The sequence below is a fragment of the Ostrinia nubilalis genome, chromosome 2, assembly GCF_963855985.1.
Source record: "Ostrinia nubilalis chromosome 2, ilOstNubi1.1, whole genome shotgun sequence".
Classification (NCBI taxonomy): domain Eukaryota; kingdom Metazoa; phylum Arthropoda; class Insecta; order Lepidoptera; family Crambidae; genus Ostrinia; species Ostrinia nubilalis.
In genome coordinates this window covers 58,486-80,920 of record NC_087089.1, presented here as the reverse complement: position 1 = coordinate 80,920, position 22,435 = coordinate 58,486, and the positions used below count along the sequence as shown (strand labels likewise).

General features: G+C 38.9%; 2 protein-coding genes across 3 annotated transcripts in view; both read left to right on the top strand.

Moving 5' to 3' along the window:
- The window catches only part of LOC135085790 (FMRFamide receptor-like), a 122,484-nt gene that overhangs the window by 69,124 nt on the left and 30,925 nt on the right, over window positions 1-22,435 (top strand). The window lies entirely within an intron of this gene.
- LOC135077861 (uncharacterized) lies at window positions 16,668-21,862 on the top strand. The gene is made up of 2 exons (XM_063972401.1): window positions 16,668-17,106; window positions 21,744-21,862. Exons 1-2 carry the CDS (start codon window positions 16,668-16,670, stop codon window positions 21,860-21,862), a joined length of 558 nt encoding a protein of 185 aa, XP_063828471.1.

The window sequence follows — 22,435 nt, the reverse complement described above, 5'->3', positions numbered from 1 at the left end:
AATCAAGTAGCAGTGGGCGGGGCACATAGCTCGTACAGATAATGTCTGTAGGGACTGAAAAGTTGTCGAATGAACCACGGACCAGTGAGCAGGCCCCCACTAGGTAGACCGACGATCTGGTGAAGGTCGAGGGAAGAACCTGGAATAATTATTTTAATAAGATAGCAATAGCAGTGTTTTTTTTAATGAAACCTCAAAAAATTAGTTTTATTGTCTTCTGTCCAATGACTGGTACGGTCCAATGATTGGTAGTTCACCCTATTATTATGCTCTATTGATTTCATTATTATTTTAAGTTACACAAACAATTTATAGCACAATAAAAGTATCTATTTTCATTTAATATCAATTCGGTGTACGTGTTTTCTCAATTCGATGCCCCATATTCCGCGGAATTGAGATCCACGGAATTGAGGAAAAATCACATTTCATCAAATTACTCGAAAATATTATAAATTACAACGATTTCTACCAAACGTAATGGTAGATATCAGTTAAATACTTAATTAATTCAGCAGTAATCTCATTAAATACTTCATGAACATTATTAATATCGCACACCGGTTTGAGAAATGACCAGTGACCAAAAATTCTGAGTGATTTCAAACCTCTGAAAAATGCTCCTCAAAGCGACTGATCCCTCTTTTATACTGCTCGACCACTCGAGTGCAACTGCTAGTTTATGGGAATCAGGCGTGGGTGTTCGTATTGTTCGTTGTTAGTGATATAGGAGCACAAAAGTAAAAATCACGGAATTGAGGCACACACGTCGGACAAAATTTAAATGTATTACTGTATTAAAACCCAAGGACTTGCAATAAAGAAACTCATTTATATAGCTTTATTAACTATCCCTTGTTCTGTGAATGTGGGTTTCATAATGGGGAAGTTATTATTTCAAAAGTTATGAAGCAAAAACGAGTAAATTCTGGAAACCGGACACTCCATTTTAGGCCAAATTTCGCCCGTTTTTGAACTTTCGGATTTTTTCAAGGCGAGATGTAAAACCTGGCGGTCTTCTAAATATGCTCTCCATCAAGTCAAGAGTTCTATAAATACGTGTGATTTTTTTCAAGTCCGTACTTCAATTTTAAAGGTACTTTTTTCGCCCCAGTAGGTCGATCGGTCGTCCCCGTAGAAATGCCCAGCAGCAAAAGTGAGCTCCGCCAGCCCGTTCGCTCCCAGCGGCGTGCGCGCCCCTCCGAACAGGCCATGATCACGCCATGTGACGTCACAGCCAAGCCCCGCCTCCTCAGACGCATTCCTCAGCTAACACGGCCGTTCCTGACAGCAGGTCGTCCTCGACCGCAGCATCATCAGGGTCTGGTGGCGTTGGCTGGGTGGACGTGCGGCGTGATCTTGGTGGCTTAGCATGGACCTCCGCTTCGACTTCTTGGAGACCTCCCGTTGTCCCGCCTTCGGTGTCAGAGGCACTGTAATGTGCCTCCTCATCATTACCTATGAACGATATTGTTTGCATTAGAGTACATTCAACACTATAAAACAACATTCAATTATAAGACATCACGTCTTATAAAACAACAAATTGTGTTTATTTTTATGTAAGACATTGCCCGGGATGCCAAACACAAAAATATCCACCTAACTAGCAGAGCCCTCAGGATACTAGTCACCGTACAGAGCCCTCAGGATGTACGAACGGCAGAGCCCTCAGGTTACCGCAACAACACAATATACAGAGCCCTCAGGATGTATACAATTGGCAGAGCCCTCAGGGTGCCACAACAGTCAACAACACACGTACAGAGCCCTCAGGATGTACCATAGGCAGAGCCCTCAGGATGCCCAATGCATGGGTGTACCAGACAACAGTGGAATAACAGAGCCCTCAGGTTATTACTCAACACTCGCACAGAGCCCTCAGGATGCGCGCCATGCACTTCTCAACCACAGTCTCACAGTCGCAGTCAGTCAGTCAATACTCACAGTCGAAGAATGCCATACACACGTCGGGGGTCCATTCTTCTCACCACAAAACCATGCGGCCACGGCTTGTGTAGTCTTACCATGCGACCCAGTGACCAATCGGAGCCTAACTTGCCCCGTGGACTGGCTTGTCTTGCGCACGACAACCAAGTCGTTGAGTTGAAACGACCGGGGTGCTCTGCGACGCTCATTCACACGAGCATCCTGGCGCACTCGGTTCTCGTCCAACAGCTCACTAGCGCGCTGTCGCGCCAGTTCACGCAAGGACTCTCGGTTGAGGCTGGCTGCATCCATCGTGATGTCACGAACCACGGATCGTATGACAGGCGTCACACCATTGCTGCCAATTAACAAATTCAAAGGTGAACATTGAGTAGATCTTTGCACTGTGATGTTCAGGTTGAGCTGTAGTTTCCAAATAATTTTAGACCAACTTTTATGGTAGAAGTTTGTTTCTACGCGAATCATAATCTTAACAGTGCGACAATACCGCTCAACTTGACCATTACTTTGGTGCATTTCTATAGTAATAAAGTGAACTTCACAACCCAAGTCCTTAATCTCATTTTTGTAAACAAAGAGCTCTCATACATTCGTCCTCGATCAGCTACAATTAAGCGAGGCGTAGTCAATAGCGAAATATCGTACCAAATAGCGAAATAGCGTTCTCAAAAAGAGTCTTTAACTCAATAGTCTTGTCTAAAAATTGGAGCTAGCAAACAATATTTAATAAAAGCGTTTACAATTAAAAACAACATTACTAGCGTAACAACATAACAGTAAAAGCGTTTATGATTAAAGCATTTATAATAAAACTACTTAAAACCGTTCGACCAACAATTCTATTTTGTGTTTGCTCGGCTTTACCTGACCGTAACTGATCATTCGTCCTAAGCATTCTAATTCTAGTGCCAGAAATGTACATTTCATAAGTCAATAGAAAAACCAGCAGTGTTCAGAGTCCATCGTAGCACCTCTATTGAGTACCTACATCTGTACCTAGTGAAATGAAACACTCTTGTAGGTTGTTCTAACTTGTATTTCAGCACCACTGATTTACACAATTCCGACATTATGACGTCATCTTAATAGTACCTCTTGCTTTGAACGCTCAAATCGAACTGACTGTCCAGCGGCATGCCAGCGATAAGGTAACTTCCCCTTCCATCAGTGAAAGTCGACCGGTTCAAAACGACTTATCGACGGCATGCCCCGGAACTAGTCAAATGCAATACTTATTTCATAATTAGCTGTTTTTTAATTTTTAAAATACTAAAATGTATACAATAAAAATCTAAAATAATTAAATTAAATAATAAATGTGAAATAATTGGATGTAATACAAAATAAATTCTAAAATCATTCTAATGTCTGCAAAATGCCTAGGAAGTAATCAAATAAAGTATTTTAATTTAATAATGGCTTTTTGGGTTCTTCTAAAATACAATACAAATACTAAAATTGTTGCAATAACTATTTAAAAGTAACCAATAATCGTATAAAATACAATATAAATTCTAAAATCATTACACTAGTATGACGGGTGTATTTAGATATCAACAATCGACTTCGAGAGAAATCTCGGGGAACTCAACGGTTTCCACTCGACTTTTTGACTACCTATGCCACATAAATCCGCGTAAATGTACAAAAAGACGGCATTTGGGTGCATTGAAAATGCATTACGACCAATTCAGCAATTAAAGAAAATATTTTGCGAGCCACTATTTATCAGAATATCTACGGGTAGGTACCCCTTGAATAACCGTTGCGGCCATGTCATTCTGTCTATTAATTTGATTTTTCACGGCAAAAGTTAACATTCGACTTCCCGCGTGACTCACTGCGCTGTTTTGCAAAGCAGTCCTCAATTCTATGCCCAGTTTTCTTACAAAAACTACATGGATCAGATTTATGCAGGGCGTTATTTGAAACAGGTGAGTTAGAAGTTGAGGCTAGGTTATTGTCACAAGAATCATTCGATTTTACGCGTTTGGGACAGTGATACTGTTTGTGGCCAAAACTATTACATCTAAAGCAAGTGGGTTTCGTACCAGGGTATTCCTTCTTACTTGTATTATTGTAGGAGTCATTATTGGGAGCATCGCGCGGCCGTGTACGAACTGGTGGAACATTGCGAGTGGGTTTGATATAAATTGATAAGAACTGACAATGCGCAACCGCAACAACGAACGCCTAGCGTATTCCGCGTATGTAGTATAGCGATCTGAGTTAGTTTGCATCACATCAAATAGAATATTTGCGATATCTACCCTACGTGGGCATAAAGCCTGAAAATCACGCTTAAAATTGGACCAAGAACGATCTTTCGTTGTCCACTCATTGAGCCACACGCGGGCATCGCCTCTCAAACAATTACCTATTCGTGCTAAACATTCGCGGTCGTCCCATCCGTGAATATTACGTAAATGGTCAACTTCGTCACACCACACAATAAAATCATTAAACGACGGGTCGAAACACGAAATATAAATATTATGGTTGGATCTTACCGGGTTTATGGCATTGATGGCGGTGACAAGCTTGTCTGCTACCTCACTCATGATGGTTTCAGCGCTCGAAGCGGGAGCACTCGACGGCAGCGATGCAGCTACGCTCGCCATCCCCGAAGCCACGCTGGGCACCGGCGCGTCCGCACACGTCCCGACACGTTCCTCGCCACGCGCATCACCGCGAGCGGCCACCAAAGTGGTTGACTCACTCGACAAATCGAGCAGGGGCGGTGGCGGTGGTGGCGCAGGTGAACCAACGCACGCGTTGGCCTCACTCAAGGGCCTCCTGGAAGTATCTTCCAAAGCGGTCAAACGAGAAATAATCGTTTGAAGCTGCTCGTCGATATTTGGAGCGGAAGAACGTCCACGTTTTCGAGATTTGCTACCCTCTTTAGACATCGCGCACCGTGGTTATTTAAAAACGTTCATATTATAAAAATACCGTTAAACTGCACTACGAACAGTCTAGAAAACCAACACAGACGTGGTTACTATCCCACTTCTGAAATTAGCGTTTTAGACAGCTATTATTTAAAAAAAAACTAACTTCCAACAATCAAAAATGTTTAATTTACAACGAAGGAAAAATAACTTAAAAGAATAATTAATAAATCGACACAATTAAATAGCAAGGGTGTGAACGTCCGTCCGATCCGAGAGCAGCAGCAAAAGTGAGCTCCGCCAGCCCGCTCGCTCCCAGCGGCGTGCGCGCCCCTCCGAACAGGCCATGATCACGCCATGTGACGTCACAGCCAAGCCCCGCCTCCTCAGACGCATTCCTCAGCTAACAGTAGATTAATTTATGATGATATTTTGATCGAGCATAAGTATCGCGTGCTTAAAGCTCGTCAACGTTGTTGACACTCAGTTAAACTCAACATCTGATAACTTCCAATTGGATTCTGGTGTCCTATTATTATTTTTGAAATTACTTGGCCGAATTATTTTCTTGAAATCTACAATAGTTTAGTTGATCCTATCCGTAACTAACCTGATATAAAACATTTTCTGAGCTGCGACAGTGTTTCGATTAGAAACCGGAATCCATCGGGTAGAGCCTCCGACACAAACTTCGGGTTCAGCTCCGGATGTGAGGCAGAGCCGGTAGTGAGTGAGGCCTGTTATCCGGTGGCACCAATCGGCTTACTCATGTTTAAGGTGCCCGATGGCTTCCACTAACGGTGGGATAATCGCATTTACCCTCACATTTAAGAAAAAGAGTTTGAAGACAAAATCCTTAAGAGGTAATGTAAAACCATTTATAGGTAACTTTTATAAGAGTGGGTCTGAAAATTCTCAAGATCTATCTCCCATGGATTAAAATGTTTTATGGCTATACCTTTCAAAGTTACTACATACGTTGCACATAAGAGTATTCATGAAAAAATGTTTTAAGTCGCTGGGTACCGCCATATTATCCTGCATTTTTAATACATATGTAGGGTGTCTTCATATCATACACGTACCTATGTAGAATCATTTTTGGTAAAGTCTCATTTATATGTAAGAGAGCGCTTCAATTTTATAATGGAAGTTAGGAGAGCCGCGGGCTACGGGCGCAGCGGTGCTTGCAGCTTTACAATATTTACAAAAGTTTTATATGTACCCAACTTCATATTTTTACAACAAAATAATATTCCCGTGATCTACCCAACTTTATGTGTGTGCTTAATTTAGGAAAATTAATTGGTAAGTGCATTATTATACTTCACTATGCAAAAACTTTGTTAAAACTATGCACGTAGCCCATAACACTACTCATTGTAATCACAATTTCACAAGTAAAACTATTGTACGCATAAACAACTTTAACCTCATTATTGAAAGAGACTGGTAATCTGAAGCGGATATGCTCAATTTAATTTGGGACTCGTCAAAAGTGTGAAACGATGGAATAATGAGGACAGCTCTGAAGTTCTTTTTGATAGCCTATTAACGGCCCTCTTAAGGAGGCCATCGCTAATATAAAAAAATTTCGCCCATGGAATGTGAATAAATTGTGCGTTACGAGACTTGCAATCAAATTAAAGTGGAGTCAGTAAGATTGCGGTACTGATATACTACATGTGTGTTTATTTGGATATCAGAAAGTGTATGATGTATGATTATCACAATAAAACTTTTTAACATTTGCAGGGATTCGACTCAGCAAAGCTAGCAATGCATCGCCGTAGCAATTAGGGCCTCATTACACAACTGAGAATATTATTGTGCATCGCGCACACCGAGGTCGCGTCGGAGAGTGCCTACCGCATTTCATCTATTGTTCAACGCGAATACCGAAAAAATACGCTATGGCTCCCTGCGATCGCGGGCCATTAATGACGCTTATAATTTTTTTACGAGTAAAAAATTGAAAAGTTTTGGCAGCGACGCGTCGTTATTCTCGCCCGCGCACCGCAAATTATAAATTTCTCGCTTCCATCGCGATAAGTGTTTTATCTTGTTCTACAATAAAACCCTCGCTGAAATGATTCACGAGCACGAACGGTTTCGTCGACAATAATTTCAGTTTTTTGCTTGGATAGTCATTCAAAAGGGTTTCCATTTCGTTAAGGGAAAGGTCCGCACGCCCGCCTTTTGATCACACTTTGCTTCACGTCTATTTAGGAAGCGTATAATTTGGAAAAATATACATTCAGTCAGGTGGCCGTTGACAAAAACTTCTGCCCGTTTTCGTTTCTATTGGATGTTTACAACCATTTTTTCATAACTAGTTTTTTCATAGTTTTTTGTAATAAAATAAGTTATAATAATCTAACAGAGTATTTAAATGTAACAACTTGAACATAGTCGTAGAGGTATTAGTTAAGTTAGCCTGCGAGTGCAGCACCCGCACTCGCCGCAGGCTCTTTGATCAAGCGCTATGTTTCATCGCGCCTTTTACATTGGGTTCTCGGACAGGCTCGCATGTTCAATTCATTTACACCGCCATTTATGTTTGCGATAGATCCACGAAAGTGTGGCGTGTCATTTTAGCCATGATCTATAAGTAAATTTCAGTGTAAACAAATGATCGTAAATGGAGCAGTTTCAGGGTGAATGACAGGAAAATTAATTAGTCTGCAAATAAATGTTTGTTATTTTCATTAATTAAAGAGCATTCAGTGCTAAATAAAAGGAGAGCCCACTTTATTAAATTCATTTATAAAATATATTAGGTATTTATAGATATTAAACTTATGAAAACTGAAAACTGAAAATATAGAGTTGAACGCTGAGGCTCTACTCATGAATAAAATAATATTTATTCAATCAAAATTTTAACACAAACTTTAAATATCAGTACGTATTTATTTAAATTTTGTAATTTTGTTCTGAATTTACAATAGGCCTAACTTTTGTTAACATCATTCAGTCCTCCATGTGATTAATCTTGAGGAGAGTGTTTTAAATGAAATGTTGTATCTGCTGCATTACTACCTACATATATATTTTTCTACATCCAGTTAATGTTGCCATAAGTGTTAGTACTCGGTGAGCCGCTTACGTCAGTTGGCACCGGAGCCCGAGGAGGCTCGACGGGAGGCAATTAGCCCTTTCATAACCTCTTTTTGTCCACTCGGCCTCTTTCTCAATTCCTCCAAACTACACGCCTTTATTGTTGGCGAGAACACGCGCGTTGGCCGTAATGTCACGATCATTTTATTTATTAAGCCATTGATCCCGATAAGAAGTAGAATACATGCCCTATTCCAATATTCTTCAATATCAAATACAAATTGCACTTACGAGCCCCATAGAGCTCAAATGTTAGTTGTTATGAGTACGGAGATAGTGGGTTTATTTGTAATTTTGTTGCCATCATTATCATTTTATCTAGTCATCATAGTAATACAAGTTAGAGCTAGATATTTGCTTGTTAGATGAAAACAATGTCTGATTATTATTGTATTTACAAGGTTTTTGGTCAAAGTCAATATGCTTCTTTGTAGAGAACAGCTGTACATACGTCAGCGCGATATAAGTTGCTGGTCTCAGCCATTAGAGTGACTGCCAAACAACAAGCACCATAGCAAGAGTTTTATTGCCCTCGAAATCTTTTCTTTACGCTCTTTTTGCTCTTAAATCAGGGACAAAGTAAACAATAAAATGTTATTTCTATTAGAAAGCTTATTGTATCTGCCTAAGCCATGATTTACTGTTGTTTACTGAAAAGGCAATACGGTAATCTATTCGATACGACATGTCGCTAAGAGGCTGACCTTTGCCAGAGATGAAAGGGAAGATAAAGTCCCTGAATCTTATTTTCCCTTCAGGAAAGATTTTATCATAAATGGTAAGAATTCTTCAGAAATGTAAAAACGTACAATCTTAAACGGTTTACCTTTTTTTCAGTGTTATTGGTATTTTGTTGTAGTTTGCAAATAATGTTAGATATTTAAATTAAATACCTTATTAATATTATTGTTCAAAATCTAATATTAATAATACCTATCTACAAAATATTATACACCTACAAGTTTACATTAAAGATTAGATAAAATAACAGCTTTAAATGGGCCTTTCTTTAAGACATTGAAGGAACATTAACATTTGATCAGCACCGGCAATTAGGTTACGGCGGTGCACGGTGGTCGGCGACTCTTGACCGAGGACTCCTAACGAACTTAGCAACTTCCACTCGCACTCCACCCGTGACTAAAATATTCAAATAGAAAACTGACACAGTAAGCACTCTGCACTCAAACTGGTATTCATCACAAATATATGTAGGTAATCTTAAGAAAATTTCGTAGAGCTGTTTTGCTTGGAATTGTTTATTTTGCCGAAGAATAGTTACCCACATCAAAGTATTTGTTTGATAGACCTTATCGTCATTAATCACAATTCTTGGCTTGAATTGTAATAGTGAATTATAATTTAATTAATCACTAATTAATTAATTACCCGACTGCGCCAGAAGGACGATTATTACACCTTATTATCACCTCTCTCTGGTGAATGTTTCGAGGTATTGGCGCGCGCCGTGTGCTGCTAAATATTGCTAATAGTGATAAAAATGTTATAGGGTTCAAGTAAAAGTAGAATAAAATAATTGAGAAATAAAAAATAGAGTTCTTTTCAAGTTGCACATCTGCGATGAAAGATAAATTTAACTCTAATTAGACTGAATCGACCTGATTTAAAAAAATATGACACATTTAATATGTGTGTGTTCATGTATGTACCATTGTACCTATTATGTTTAAAGGTTTGTGTGCATGACTAAGAACCTCGATACTTTCTGCCCTACAAATCATAACGAAAGCGCTCAGGGACCGCTTCCCTGCACTTATTGGTGCTACCAATAGCCATGATTTATGTAGAAACTTGAGCTTCACGAATGTCGACAGAGCGCTTTCGTCTTATCTTCCCGCTTCAGACGAGTGTTAGCTTGAACTCGTATTTTAAGTCTATTACGTTACATTCCAGACAGTTCTGGTTTCGCAATTTTAACAAATCACGAAATAAGCCAGCTTATACAGAAATAGGACACAGTAAAATGGCGAGAGTTAGCCAATTGTTGGATAGTGTTGGCAGCGCTAGTTCAGCAGAGGACGCTTCGCGTGCATTTATTTAATCTGTTTCATGGAGCGAGGTTTTGTAATATAATAACTCAAGCGATACGCGGTTTGGCTTGTTTTCGACGTTGCGAAACAATAAACAAACATCCTGGAGAAAGTGACGTTTGTTATTGGAATTGCTATGCCAAAGCGATAACAAATGCAGTTATCATAAACCTCCAGCGCGCGCGAACGACACATTATCTAGTTAGTTACCCAATAATTTTGGAATAAATTGGATTATGAGCAGGTAGGTAGTAAATTTTCAGAGGTCCTAATTTATTTATTAACCCTTTCAATAGAAATTCAACTCTTGTCTCACTGATATACCTACTTAAGTCGTGGTAGAGAATGATGATGGAACAAATTTTCATTTTGATAGATAGATATCAGACCTATTTTTATGTAGCATGGGTTTCCTCTTGAAAACGATCCCATCTAAGTGGTTTTCAGATTAGGGTGATCTATTGTTTTGTACAGATTAGACTCAAATCCAAATTTTTGTGACTTTTCCAACGAGATAAATCATTGCAAGGGGCTGATACTTTGTCTTGCTTCCACAAAAATGGTACACGTTAGTCTTATCTATTGTAACTATTCATTTAGTAGAGTCAGACTAGCAGAGATCCACTCTATTTAATTACACGTATAATAACATTAATATTTACAAATGATAATATGTACATTGAAAGTGAAACTATTCTAAACCACAGTCGACTATCAAAGGAGATAGTCGAGACGAGTCGCACATTGTGTCCAAATATAATGATACATTTTACAATGTATCCATTCGACGAGCCTAACGAGAACCCGCCGGAAAGTGTGGTATTTCAGGACCGCCCGAACATGCAGATTAGCTACCGTCAAAGGCCGCCGCGGTGCGTCGCTGATCAAAGACAAATTATATTGTTCCTCCGCGACACGCACCAACACAAAGACTGCGCCTCGGCTATTACGATCACGACCCGGCGACGACGGGATCTAATAGAGAACATCACTTCTTCTAAAAACCATAAATTGTTATCTCATTAAGTAAGAAAGCCTCGTCAAAATAACATTCGTGACAGTTTTAATTTCGTTTTTCAAAAACGCTCGCTTTTCGGGTCGCTCTCTTCGAGACCTTTTACTTCGTATAATTTTATTCGGGATCGCAGTCGACGTAGGTATTGTGTTCATTATGATGAATTAGTTTTCTAAAAAGTTGTAGGTGGTATTATTATTACAATGAGGACGAGCGCCGTTGTTTGGTTGGTTTTAAGAAAGTATTTGAGAACAATGAGCCCTATTTATTATCAGAAAGATACGAGTATACGAGCAATCAATCTCTGTGTATTTAGTATTACGATACCTACCTACCTTGGTTTTGAACCAAGGCATTAGAGGGGGATTATGTTAGAGGCTGAATGTACGATTATAAAAAATGCAAAAAAGTTTTAGTTTGTTAGCCGTCTGATTTGAACATGAGACAAAATTATATAGAGAAGGGACTCAATTCGCTAAGAAAGGATAGTGCCAGGGTCTGGACCAAGTGCTGCCCAGAATCAACCCATAGTGCATTTTGTTCCTCAGACCAATACTAATGTGTAAACCGAAGCGCACTGCAATCTATCCCTGGAGTTAAGAGAAAAAAAGAGTTTTGTTTTGAAATATTTTCATACAAAATATCATCGATGTATATGTACTACGCATAAGATTTCGTGATTTTGGCATTAAATAACACTCGCTATGTTGAACTCAACCATACTGCATCCGTACACCTTACTTTAGTGCGACTTAGACATTCTTTATAAGCGATCTAGCGCTGTTGCAATAGTTTGGTTACTTGACAGAAATCATTATTTCAAAAATGAATCAAGAAGTTTTAGTTCTCTATCCTTGCGAAAAATCAATTTATTGGTGTATTACAATCGATTATTAAAGTTATTGTAAGCTAAAACTTCATGCTCTATTTTGGAAATAATTAATTTCGGTCAACAAACCAAACTACTGCAACAGCGCTTGATCGCTTATAAATAATGTCGAAGTCGTACTAAAGTAAGGTGTACGGATGCAGTATGGTTAAGTTCAACATAACGAGTGTTATTTAATGCCAAAATCGCGAAATCTTATGCGTAGTAGGTATACATCGATGATATTTTGTATGTAAATAATTCCAAACAAAACTCTTTTTTTCTCTTAACTCCAGGGATAGATTTCAGTGCGCTCCCGTTTACAAATTAGTATTGGCCTGAGGAACAAAATGCACTATAGTTTCATTCTGGGCAGCACTTGGTCCAACTTCCATACATGGATTGGCACTGTCCTTTTAATGACGACAAAATATAATATTATTATGATTTAAAGAACTAGGTAGCAAGCCTACTTTTAATTTTTGCTACAGTACAGTATTTTAAGTATTTGACTAAATTATTCTGTGTCAATCGTCATTCATCAAAGACGATCTTATGAAACAATTGTTTTATCATGATTATTAGGTACGTATACCTACGTATGTAAGTGTAGGTAAGTACCTTTTTAAGTGTGAAAATTACTAAGAGCAAAATAATGTTATTATTTATTTAATTAATTAAAATGCATATACTGTAGTGTTCATGATGTCACCCAAAGTGATTTTAATTTGTAGGAAATTGATGTCGTAAACATCTCCAGCAATTAAAAGTTTCAACACGGTCACGCGCCGACTCGCCGTTGACGTGGTTTTCTTTAGGGCGCGATCGTGTGCCAAAACAATATCTAAATATTACTATAACTACACCAAAGAATCTTTTGTAAATGTGTATTTTCGTTTTCTTTTTTATTTTCGCCACTGGGCTGGGTAATAAAAAATATATTTACCATTTCAATCCTCTCGCACATGCAAATAGTATGCTAAAAACCTCGATGTTTCAGAAACAACTCGGGTTGCGCCTCCCACGCATTGTGTAATAAAAATGCAACGTGTAGGTTGAGATACTCTGAATACTGCGTTTGTGTGGACGCGCCCTAATTCCGGCGCTCTCTGATATCCTCATTTGCAGATCCATTACAAAGTTTCGCTCTAAAAGTTCCTCAATGAACTGCAGCGTTCTGTTAATTCAAGTAAATCCCTTTTGGAATGAAGACATGATTAAATTCTTTCTTTGCAGCCTCGAGAAAGCTACCTAACCAAGAAGACTCGTAATAGTCAACATTTATTCATGTAAAAACCTGTTTGCTTAAGTAACCAGAACTGGCTGTACATACATTCTATATTTTGATAGCTATATTTGAATATGACTTTTGTACTGTTTATTTATATCTGTCACTTCTCTCTCTGTAATAAACACGGTCTACCTCTCTTCACTCTCTTCTTTTTCTTTAAATCTTAATTCTATCAGCACTCTGCACTTCTACTAGTGTTTCTAGTTCCTAGAGTTCCTAGAGGTTATGGGCCCAGAGTCTGATTCCTAAGAAAATGGAAGGAGATCAACCAGTACAGCACACAGCATCCAGCAGGCCCTCGGCAACAGTCGTAACCAGCAGCACGCCTAGCTTCGAGAAGTTAAAAGGTAGCTGCAATTACGCTAGCTGGAGTTTCGCTATGGAAATGTACCTAATAGACAGTGAGTTGTGGGATTGCGTAGTAAAGCCTCCAAGCGAAGTCAGGGACTTTGCACGTAGAGATGCAAGAGCAAGATCAAAAATATGTTTACATATAAGCGAGCATCTTTATCCCATTGTGATGACAGCAGAAACGTCAACTGAAACCTGGAAGCGTCTTCGGGAAGCCTATGCTGACAGCGGACTCTCACGACGCCTACAGTTAATGAAGAAACTTTTGAGTACAAAATTGGAAAATTACTCGAGCACAGAAGCCTACGTAAATGAAATTCGACACCTACAACAACAATTAATTGCTATTCATGCTGGCCTGGACGATGAACTCGTCGGTGTTATCATGCTGTCAGGACTCGGCGACAGCTACAGCCCCATGGTGATGGCAATTGAGCACTCCGGTACCAAGATAACCACAGATTCGGTTGCGACTATCCTACTAAAGGAAGAGCGTCGAGACACTCGAGACGTCGCTTCTACATCGGCGTTATCGTCTAGTGTTAATAGTGTACCTGTGTGTAAAAATAAGGTGTCATGTACATATTGTAAAAAGATAGGCCATGTAGTGTCTCAATGTAGGAAACGTATCAAGAAGTGTCAATCATCGTCATCATCATCTCATAAAACTAATTACACATCCGAGGTTACACTTTTATCTTGTTTTAATACTTTTCCTACAGGTCGTAATACTTCCTCACTTTCCACATCTAGCGAGTGGTATGTTGATTCTGGTGCTACGTCTCACATGACTAACAGAGGTGATTGGTTTCTGGACCTCAAACGTGAGGCCATACCAATTTCTGTGGCCAACGGTCAACAAATCAAAAGTGAAGGCAGAGGTACAGTTTCTTTGAATGTTTCTGATAGGGTTAAGCAAATCTCAGATGTCATGTACATTCCTGGTCTAGCTACTAATTTACTTTCAGTTCGTAGCCTAGTTGAAAAAGGGTTAATCGTGGTATTTTCTCCAAAAGGTGCTTCAATTCTTTTGAAGGAAGGATGCAAAGTGACAGGAGCAGTCGTTGCGACAGCGTCAAATCATAAAGGCCTGTATAAACTGAATACTTCAGATAATAAAGCCTATTGCACATCAACTAAGGAGTCTGCAATTTTATGGCACAGACGTCTTGGCCATCTGAATCCCAAAGCCTTAAATATTTTAAAAAATCGAGCAGTGGGTATAGACTACACTAATCTGTCATACAATGATTTGAATAAAACCTGCGTGCCGTGCCTACAAGGTAAAATGTCAAAGAGGCCATTCGGAATTTCACAAAGTAGGTCCAATGCTAAGTTGGAATTAATCCATTCAGATCTTTGCGGACCAATGAGTACGCATTCATGGGGAGGAGCACTTTACCTACTTACTTTTACTGACGATTTTACGCGTAAGACTTTCGGCTATATGCTAAGATCGAAAAGCGAGGTCTTCAATAAATTTGTGGAATTTAAAGCCCTTGTAGAGAAGCAAACCGGTCTCAAAATAAAAACTTTTCGCTCCGACAATGGAAAAGAGTTCGTTAATAACGATATGACTCGATTTCTTAAAGAAAATGGTATTATACACCAAACTACGGTTCCGTATACGCCGCAACAGAATGGAGTATCAGAGAGAGTCAACCGAACTATTGTCGAAAAAGCTAGATCTATGCTCCAAGATTCTGGCTTACCACGAGCATATTGGGGTGAAGCTGTTTCTACGGCGGTTTACCTCAAAAACATCTCACCGACTCATTCGTTGAAGAACAAAATTCCCGAAGAGCTCTGGACTGGGAAGAAGGTGAATTTGTGTCACCTAAGAGTTTTTGGATGTGAAGCGCATGTTCTAATCCCTAAGGAAAAGCGTAAGAAACTCGACTGTAAGACTCAAACCTGTATCTTCGTTGGCTACTCAGCAGATACCAAAGGATATCGTCTTATCGATCCCCAAAAACCCAGAAGTGTTATCGTCGCAAGAGATGTCGTCTTCATTGAAGACAAGCCAACCCAAGCTGGTGAAGAAAGAATGGAAACTCAAGTCTCTCAGCCTGACAATCTTGAAATTGTTATCCCTGCTTCCCACAATTCTCCGCCTGCCCTTCACCCGCTACCAACACAAGTCGACACACCATGCGTTAGTCCACCAGAACCAGCTATTGCGGAATCTACTGTCCGTCAACCGGATCCTGAGGTCTTCGCAGATGCTCAAGATGAACCTGCAATACCAGTTGCTGACAATTCCGAAACCATCACTCGGAGATACCCACTTCGAGAACGACGTGCTCCGGATCGATTCACAGAGAATGCAAATATGATCAGCACTGATTGTGAACCACAGACGTACAAGCAAGCTCTGGAGGATGACCATAGCCAAGAATGGCTGAATGCAATGCAATCAGAACATGATTCATTGCAAAAGCATGGAACATGGATACTTGTAAATAGACCTGTAAATAGAAAAATCATTAAATGTAAGTGGGTGTACAAAATTAAAAAGGATACAAATGGGGAAATTGTAAAATATAAGGCCAGACTTGTCGCCAAAGGATTTACGCAAGTTCAAGGCGTAGACTATGGTGAAACTTTTTCGCCAGTGACGAGGCTATCATCCATTCGTTTGTTACTAGCCTATGCGGTCAAGCTTAATTTGGAAATCGACCACTTGGACGTCGAAACAGCATTCCTTAATGGCGATTTAGAAGAAGAAATTTACATGGAGCAGCCAGAAGGTTTCTCTGTTGATAAATCTAAAGTTTGTTTGCTAAAAAAGTCACTTTACGGACTAAAACAAGCTCCACGCCAATGGAACAAAAAGGTTTGTGAAGCTTTGGACACACTTTCATTCAAGCGTTCAGAAAAGGAACATTGCATTTATTTCAAGCACAATGGCGATAAAATGCTAATTGTTGCTGTATTTGTTGATGACTTTTTCATCTTTAGCAATGATAAAAAGATGAAAAATGAGTTCAAAGATGAATTGAGGAAATCTTTTATCGTTAAAGATTTAGGTCCCCTTAGAGACTGTCTTGGTATGCGAGTCACACGTAAGGATGACACTCTTTCACTCGATCAAACCAAATATATCGAGCAAGTTATTGAAAAGTTCGGAATGACAGATGCTATTCCTGTGTCCACTCCTATGGAGTCTGGTACAAAACTTGTACTACCAGACATCAATGAGGAAAAGCCAGAATTACCATACCAGCAGCTGATTGGATCATTAATGTACATTGCCATCGGTACGAGACCTGACATTGCTCACACCGTATCTGTCCTCAGTCAGTTCAATGCACATTACGGGGAGGTGCACTGGAGAGCTGCTAAGCGTGTTCTCCGGTACCTAAAAGCCTCAAAAGATAAAAGACTCATATTCAAGAAAACTGGTGATATGATTGGATACGCTGATGCTGATTACGGCAGTAATCTAGTCGACAGACGCTCCTATACGGGGTATGTGTTCCAGATGAGCGGCTCATCAGTGTCATGGGAGTCACGAAAGCAGAGAACTGTAGCCCAGTCAACGACAGAGGCGGAATACATGGCCCTCAGTGAGGCTTGTAAAGAGGCCATTTATATTCGTTCCCTCATCAGCGACATCTTCTCATCATCTGCACCTATCACAATTCATTGTGACAATCAAAGTGCCATATCACTTACCAAAAACAACACACACCATGCTCGCACTAAGCACATCGACATACGACATCACTTCATACGTGAATCAATTTTTAACAAACAAGTCGTTGTCGAGTTCATACCCACAAATCATCAAACTGCAGACATACTCACAAAAACGTTGCCTAAAGTGAGACATTGCATGTGCCTAAAATCTCTAGGCTTAGGTTAATGTTTTGTTAGGTTTGATATTGTTTGTGTGTATATAGTTTAGTGTGTATAGTTGTGTTAGGTTAGGTACTTTGATATAATATTTTTGTACAGTCCACCATGTATATAAAGTTCTGTTTACGGGGTGGTGTAAAAACCTGTTTGCTTAAGTAACCAGAACTGGCTGTACATACATTCTATATTTTGATAGCTATATTTGAATATGACTTTTGTACTGTTTATTTATATCTGTCACTTCTCTCTCTGTAATAAACACGGTCTACCTCTCTTCACTCTCTTCTTTTTCTTTAAATCTTAATTCTATCAGCACTCTGCACTTCTACTAGTGTTTCTAGTTCCTAGAGTTCCTAGAATTCATTCCATTACTGCTACGGAATGGTGGTATGAAGTAAAATTCAATTGAAATTGTAAAAAATATTTATGGGGAAATGCTTAGATTTCCCCGTTTTCCTTCTCCACTTTTGTTTCGATTGCAAAATAACTAGCTTAGTAGTACCTACGCCTGGATGATTTCGGAATAGTTTGCGATCAAGGATGTAGGCGTGGCAGAACAATTGAAACTAATTCGCAAGCTTTGCGTTATTATAAGGGTTCACACTGAACCTACGCGGGGCTACCGAAAGCGAAACTAATCTAATTTAATCGCCTCTATTACCTAAAACATGCTTCGCTTATGTAACAATTATACAGGTGTAGCGTAAATCAATTTCATGCGTTATTTTTTTTTTGTTTATGTAATGTTTATAAAATATTTACACAGTTACAGGGAAACTAAGGCTAACTAAAATTGTTATTTCCATTAATAATTTAGTGTAAGAGTAAAGATCCCCATTAATTGAATGAATGAACAACATGCGACAATTCAGAAGTTAAACTATAGCTGCTTTATACTTTTGTTACAATTTCAGTAATTTAAATTTTACCGTTATGAAATATCAGGCTGAATATTATTCTATAGTAGCCCTAAAAACGATTTTCCGCACACAGCCTAAAAGTTTCCTTCCGTGCGGTAACTGCCTTAGTTTGTAATGATGGTCTGCGTAATTAAAAATAATTAAATTAATGAGCACGACTTTTATTTCAACATTTTTGTAATGAGGATTATTTGTATACCGTAAAAGTCAAAAATAATGGTCAGCTATACTGATAATTAAAATTATACTTTTTATTTTAGGTTTCGTATTAATGAGAAACTGACCTAAAACCGAGTACCTACCTATCCAAAACATTTATTTTATTAATTTAATGATACGAGTTATAATATCTTCATCCACTTTGATAATTACCACACATATTAAATATCCTTTGTAAATGTTTTACGAGTATTATTATCTACAATGAACTCTTCTGTATTTTTCCCATAAAATATAGCAATTTCTACTTCTACTTGTTCTAAACTCCAGTTATAAATGTGTTTCACTCCAGCATTGTTCAAGTTCAGCCTTGTCCTCAGTGAGTCCGCAAAAAGTTAGCCGAGCATTAAGTAGGTATCACGTCTCAATAATGGCCGCGCGGCGAGTTATTAATGCCCGGAGCAGCCGTGAAATCAATTTGTGTCATTAATTACTGAAAAAAGCCGCGTCAGCCTTCTTCCCGAGAGCGTTCTATCAGACTCCGTGACAAGGAAAATCGGCGCCCTATTATGGAAATGCAACGTCTATTGCGATCCCATTGACATTGACATTTTGATGTTGAACATTACGTCGTGCTGTTTCCAAGTAGGTAGGTAGCTAATATTAAAAGCGACTGAACTAGTTTTTATTTTACATGTAAATGTAAGATGTGATGTTCTTTTGTTATGTCGCATGAGTAAATAAATATTTCAGTTTTTTGAGACACTGGATTGTCAAGGTGGATTCTGACTAGTCAACATAATTCACTATTCTATTCTTAAATATCCTTGTATTCTAACCGTTATGAACTCTTTTTTTCTTTATTAATCATATCTTTAAAGACTGGTAACGCAGACGTTAAAATCATATCTTTGAAGACTGGTACACTTATCATAAGAGTATTAAATGATATGACTCATTATGGTCTTCAACACTCATATGATAAGCTACATATCTAATTACTTATTGGGAACTGATGACTTAGTTAAGGGCAATATACAAGGACAATCTCCAGAGTAGCGTGTATCTCTAATGCAAATATAATTTAGCAGATGCAGGTGGTCGCGAGCGGGCGCGGGCCGCCTGTTAGTTGATTGCATTAGCCATTTCATTAGTCCGGTCAACGTGTTTGAGTTTGAGCTGGCCTCTACGGGTATGTTAGTGATAAAACTTGCTTTTAAGTGGCGAAACAAGAAATTAGGATTAACATTCCTTTGAATAAGATAATGATAGTATTTTTGATGCAATCATAAATTAGTTAAACTTTTACTTAAACGGTTCATAATATTTACGACACTGTTTCTTTTAAAGCGTCTCCCATCCTTTGGCTTGCAACTGCAGTCCACCTTTCTTAATGTCGCACTGAAGAATATTTTATTATTCACTGTGAACTGAATGGGAGCGTGTAGGGGTAAAAAATTATGTTTCATGCATTTCTTGACGAAAAAAAAGTCAAATATTATGTGCTTATTTTCCATTTGATATTTTTCACAACTCACCCCTTTCGTTCATATCTTTAAACGTGACTCTACACTCAAATTGAGGATTGATTGTGTATCGCGGTAAAACATTGTAAACAGTCGATTCTCGTTTTATTTGCACATCCTTTATAACAATTGCTGAACAGAATACTTTCTGGTTCCGAATGGCTACCTATTTTGTTATTATAACGCGGGAAGATACAGTAAGAAATTTACTTGCTGACACGAGCTAACTAAAAACTAACTTCATAATCCATTTATCCTACATCGGGTCAACTTACCTACACTGAGGCGGGATTGTTCCCGAAGTAATTATAACACGAGTCGGCAGCTCGAAGAGTGTAGGATGAAGAATTTTAGTTTATGGCGTGTCTTTAGGCACTTCGCCTAATGCCTTGACTGAGGAGACCGCGATACTAAGTTTGGATCCTCAGCCAATTATTAAGTTTCGTCTGTAACATTGTTGCGTCGAAAAAGTTCCCAGAGCTGAATGAGTGCGTGCGCGCGATTAGTTGCGGCGAGTTTTAACGACTTGTTTATTGTAGGTATCCTTTGTCCATCGTGGAGTTTCAATAAAGCGTCCCGCTCGGATATTGGTTGGCTCTCGACACCGGCCGCTCGCTGCCAGTTTTTGCCTGGGCTGTTGACACATAAACTTTTCAATAGTGATGACTTTTGATGCAAGGTCGATAAATGACGATAAAATCACTCAAATACTAATTAAAAGATATGTCACGATATTATTAACATTTATAACGTAAAATAAGTAGTAGGTATGTTACATGGACACGGCCATTCGTTTGCAGAGTGTGAAGCTTTGAAGATTGCTACAGCTATTTTATCTAAAACCCTTTATCAAAATCTTGCAAAAAAAAATCTTTGGAAGTTTGGTCACAGCTTATCATATTTTATTATCTACAGGGTGTTAGGTAAATGGGTATATGAGCCGACACTAGTCCATGTTAACATGGTCATATAAATGGTATGATGAAGTCAGAAAATTGATATCTTCATTTTAACTATTTTAATTTTCATACAAATCGGATTTTGTAAAATTTATTTTGTATGAAAATTAAAAAAATTAAAATCATGATATCAAATTTCTGACTTCACCATACCATTTATATGCCTATGTTAACATGGGCTAGTGTCGGCTCATATACCCATTTACCTAACACCCTGTATAACATGAGTCAACCTTCGAGACTCTCTTATGTTGCCATGTTCTTTTATGTGTACTATGATCATCAGTAGTTATTTGGTAACGTTACTATTAGTAACATAGTACAGCAGGTAAGCAGTGATCACCATCGATAGGTTTTATGAAAGCCTTCACTATTATTTCGAGGCTCGTCCATGTTGGCAAAGGAGCTCGCAGCTGTGCTAAAAACGGTCTCAAGTTTCAATACTTTTGAGAAACGACACACAAACTGCAAAAGAAGGGCCATCTTGGACGTTTGTAGGTACGAACTAGAAACAAAAACTCGTACAATACTTACCCGTATGCGTATAGTAAGGGTAAGACCCAAATGACTTAGGGTCATTCGGGTAGGGATTGTAGGTTTGAGTTATTTGTAACAAACATTTGTATTCATTTACTGTAAGCCGTCTGACGTCAAACTACGAGATACCAATCGATAATGGAAACGTAATATATCTGAGGGTAAATTCCCATCCTGTTTTTATGTACGGGATATGATTTAATAGCCCAATCTCATCTGATGTGGATCAGTGTATTACTCGCAGATCTATTAGTAATAGAAGAGGCAATCTCGAAGGCTGGACCGGTTGAGGCCTTCATCCATCACATGACATACGACTACCATAGTGGAAACAATCTCAGGAGGGTCACTCCACAGTTTTGAAACACCATCGGGAGAAACGATTAAGTTCAATAAAATGTTTAACTTCCGTCAGTAGGTTTTTTTAGCACAATCCGAAAAGTAATATTATTTATACAGATATTATAGTCGTAGTCATTTGGCAACGCATTGTGTAGCTGCAGCTACTCAAGTCTGTGTGATGTTTTTCCTTCAAGTAGGTATATCTAATCTATGCATTTCAAAAATACTTTTTTATAAAACTTACAAACAACGTCGTAGCACACTCTCGTGGAGACGAATAGCAAGCAGGTGTAGGTACAGTGTAACACTACGTATTATATTGGGGCTTCACAGAGCAACAACTTGAAAGTTCTGAACATACTCTTGAACCACTTGCTCATATTACAGCACACTAAGTGATGAGTTTTACACAAAGATGCACTTCACGTTATGACCCCAGCGCTAGATGCGTTGAGCCACTGCAAAACTTCGTGGTCGCAGAAGTTTCCTGCACTCTGCGAGCGGCGGGTAAGGGATTACGAGTTCCATCGAGAGGGCACGTCGCGGGGAGAGTGCCCCCAGGCACTCCGGAGTCCCGGCACGCAGCACTCCGCA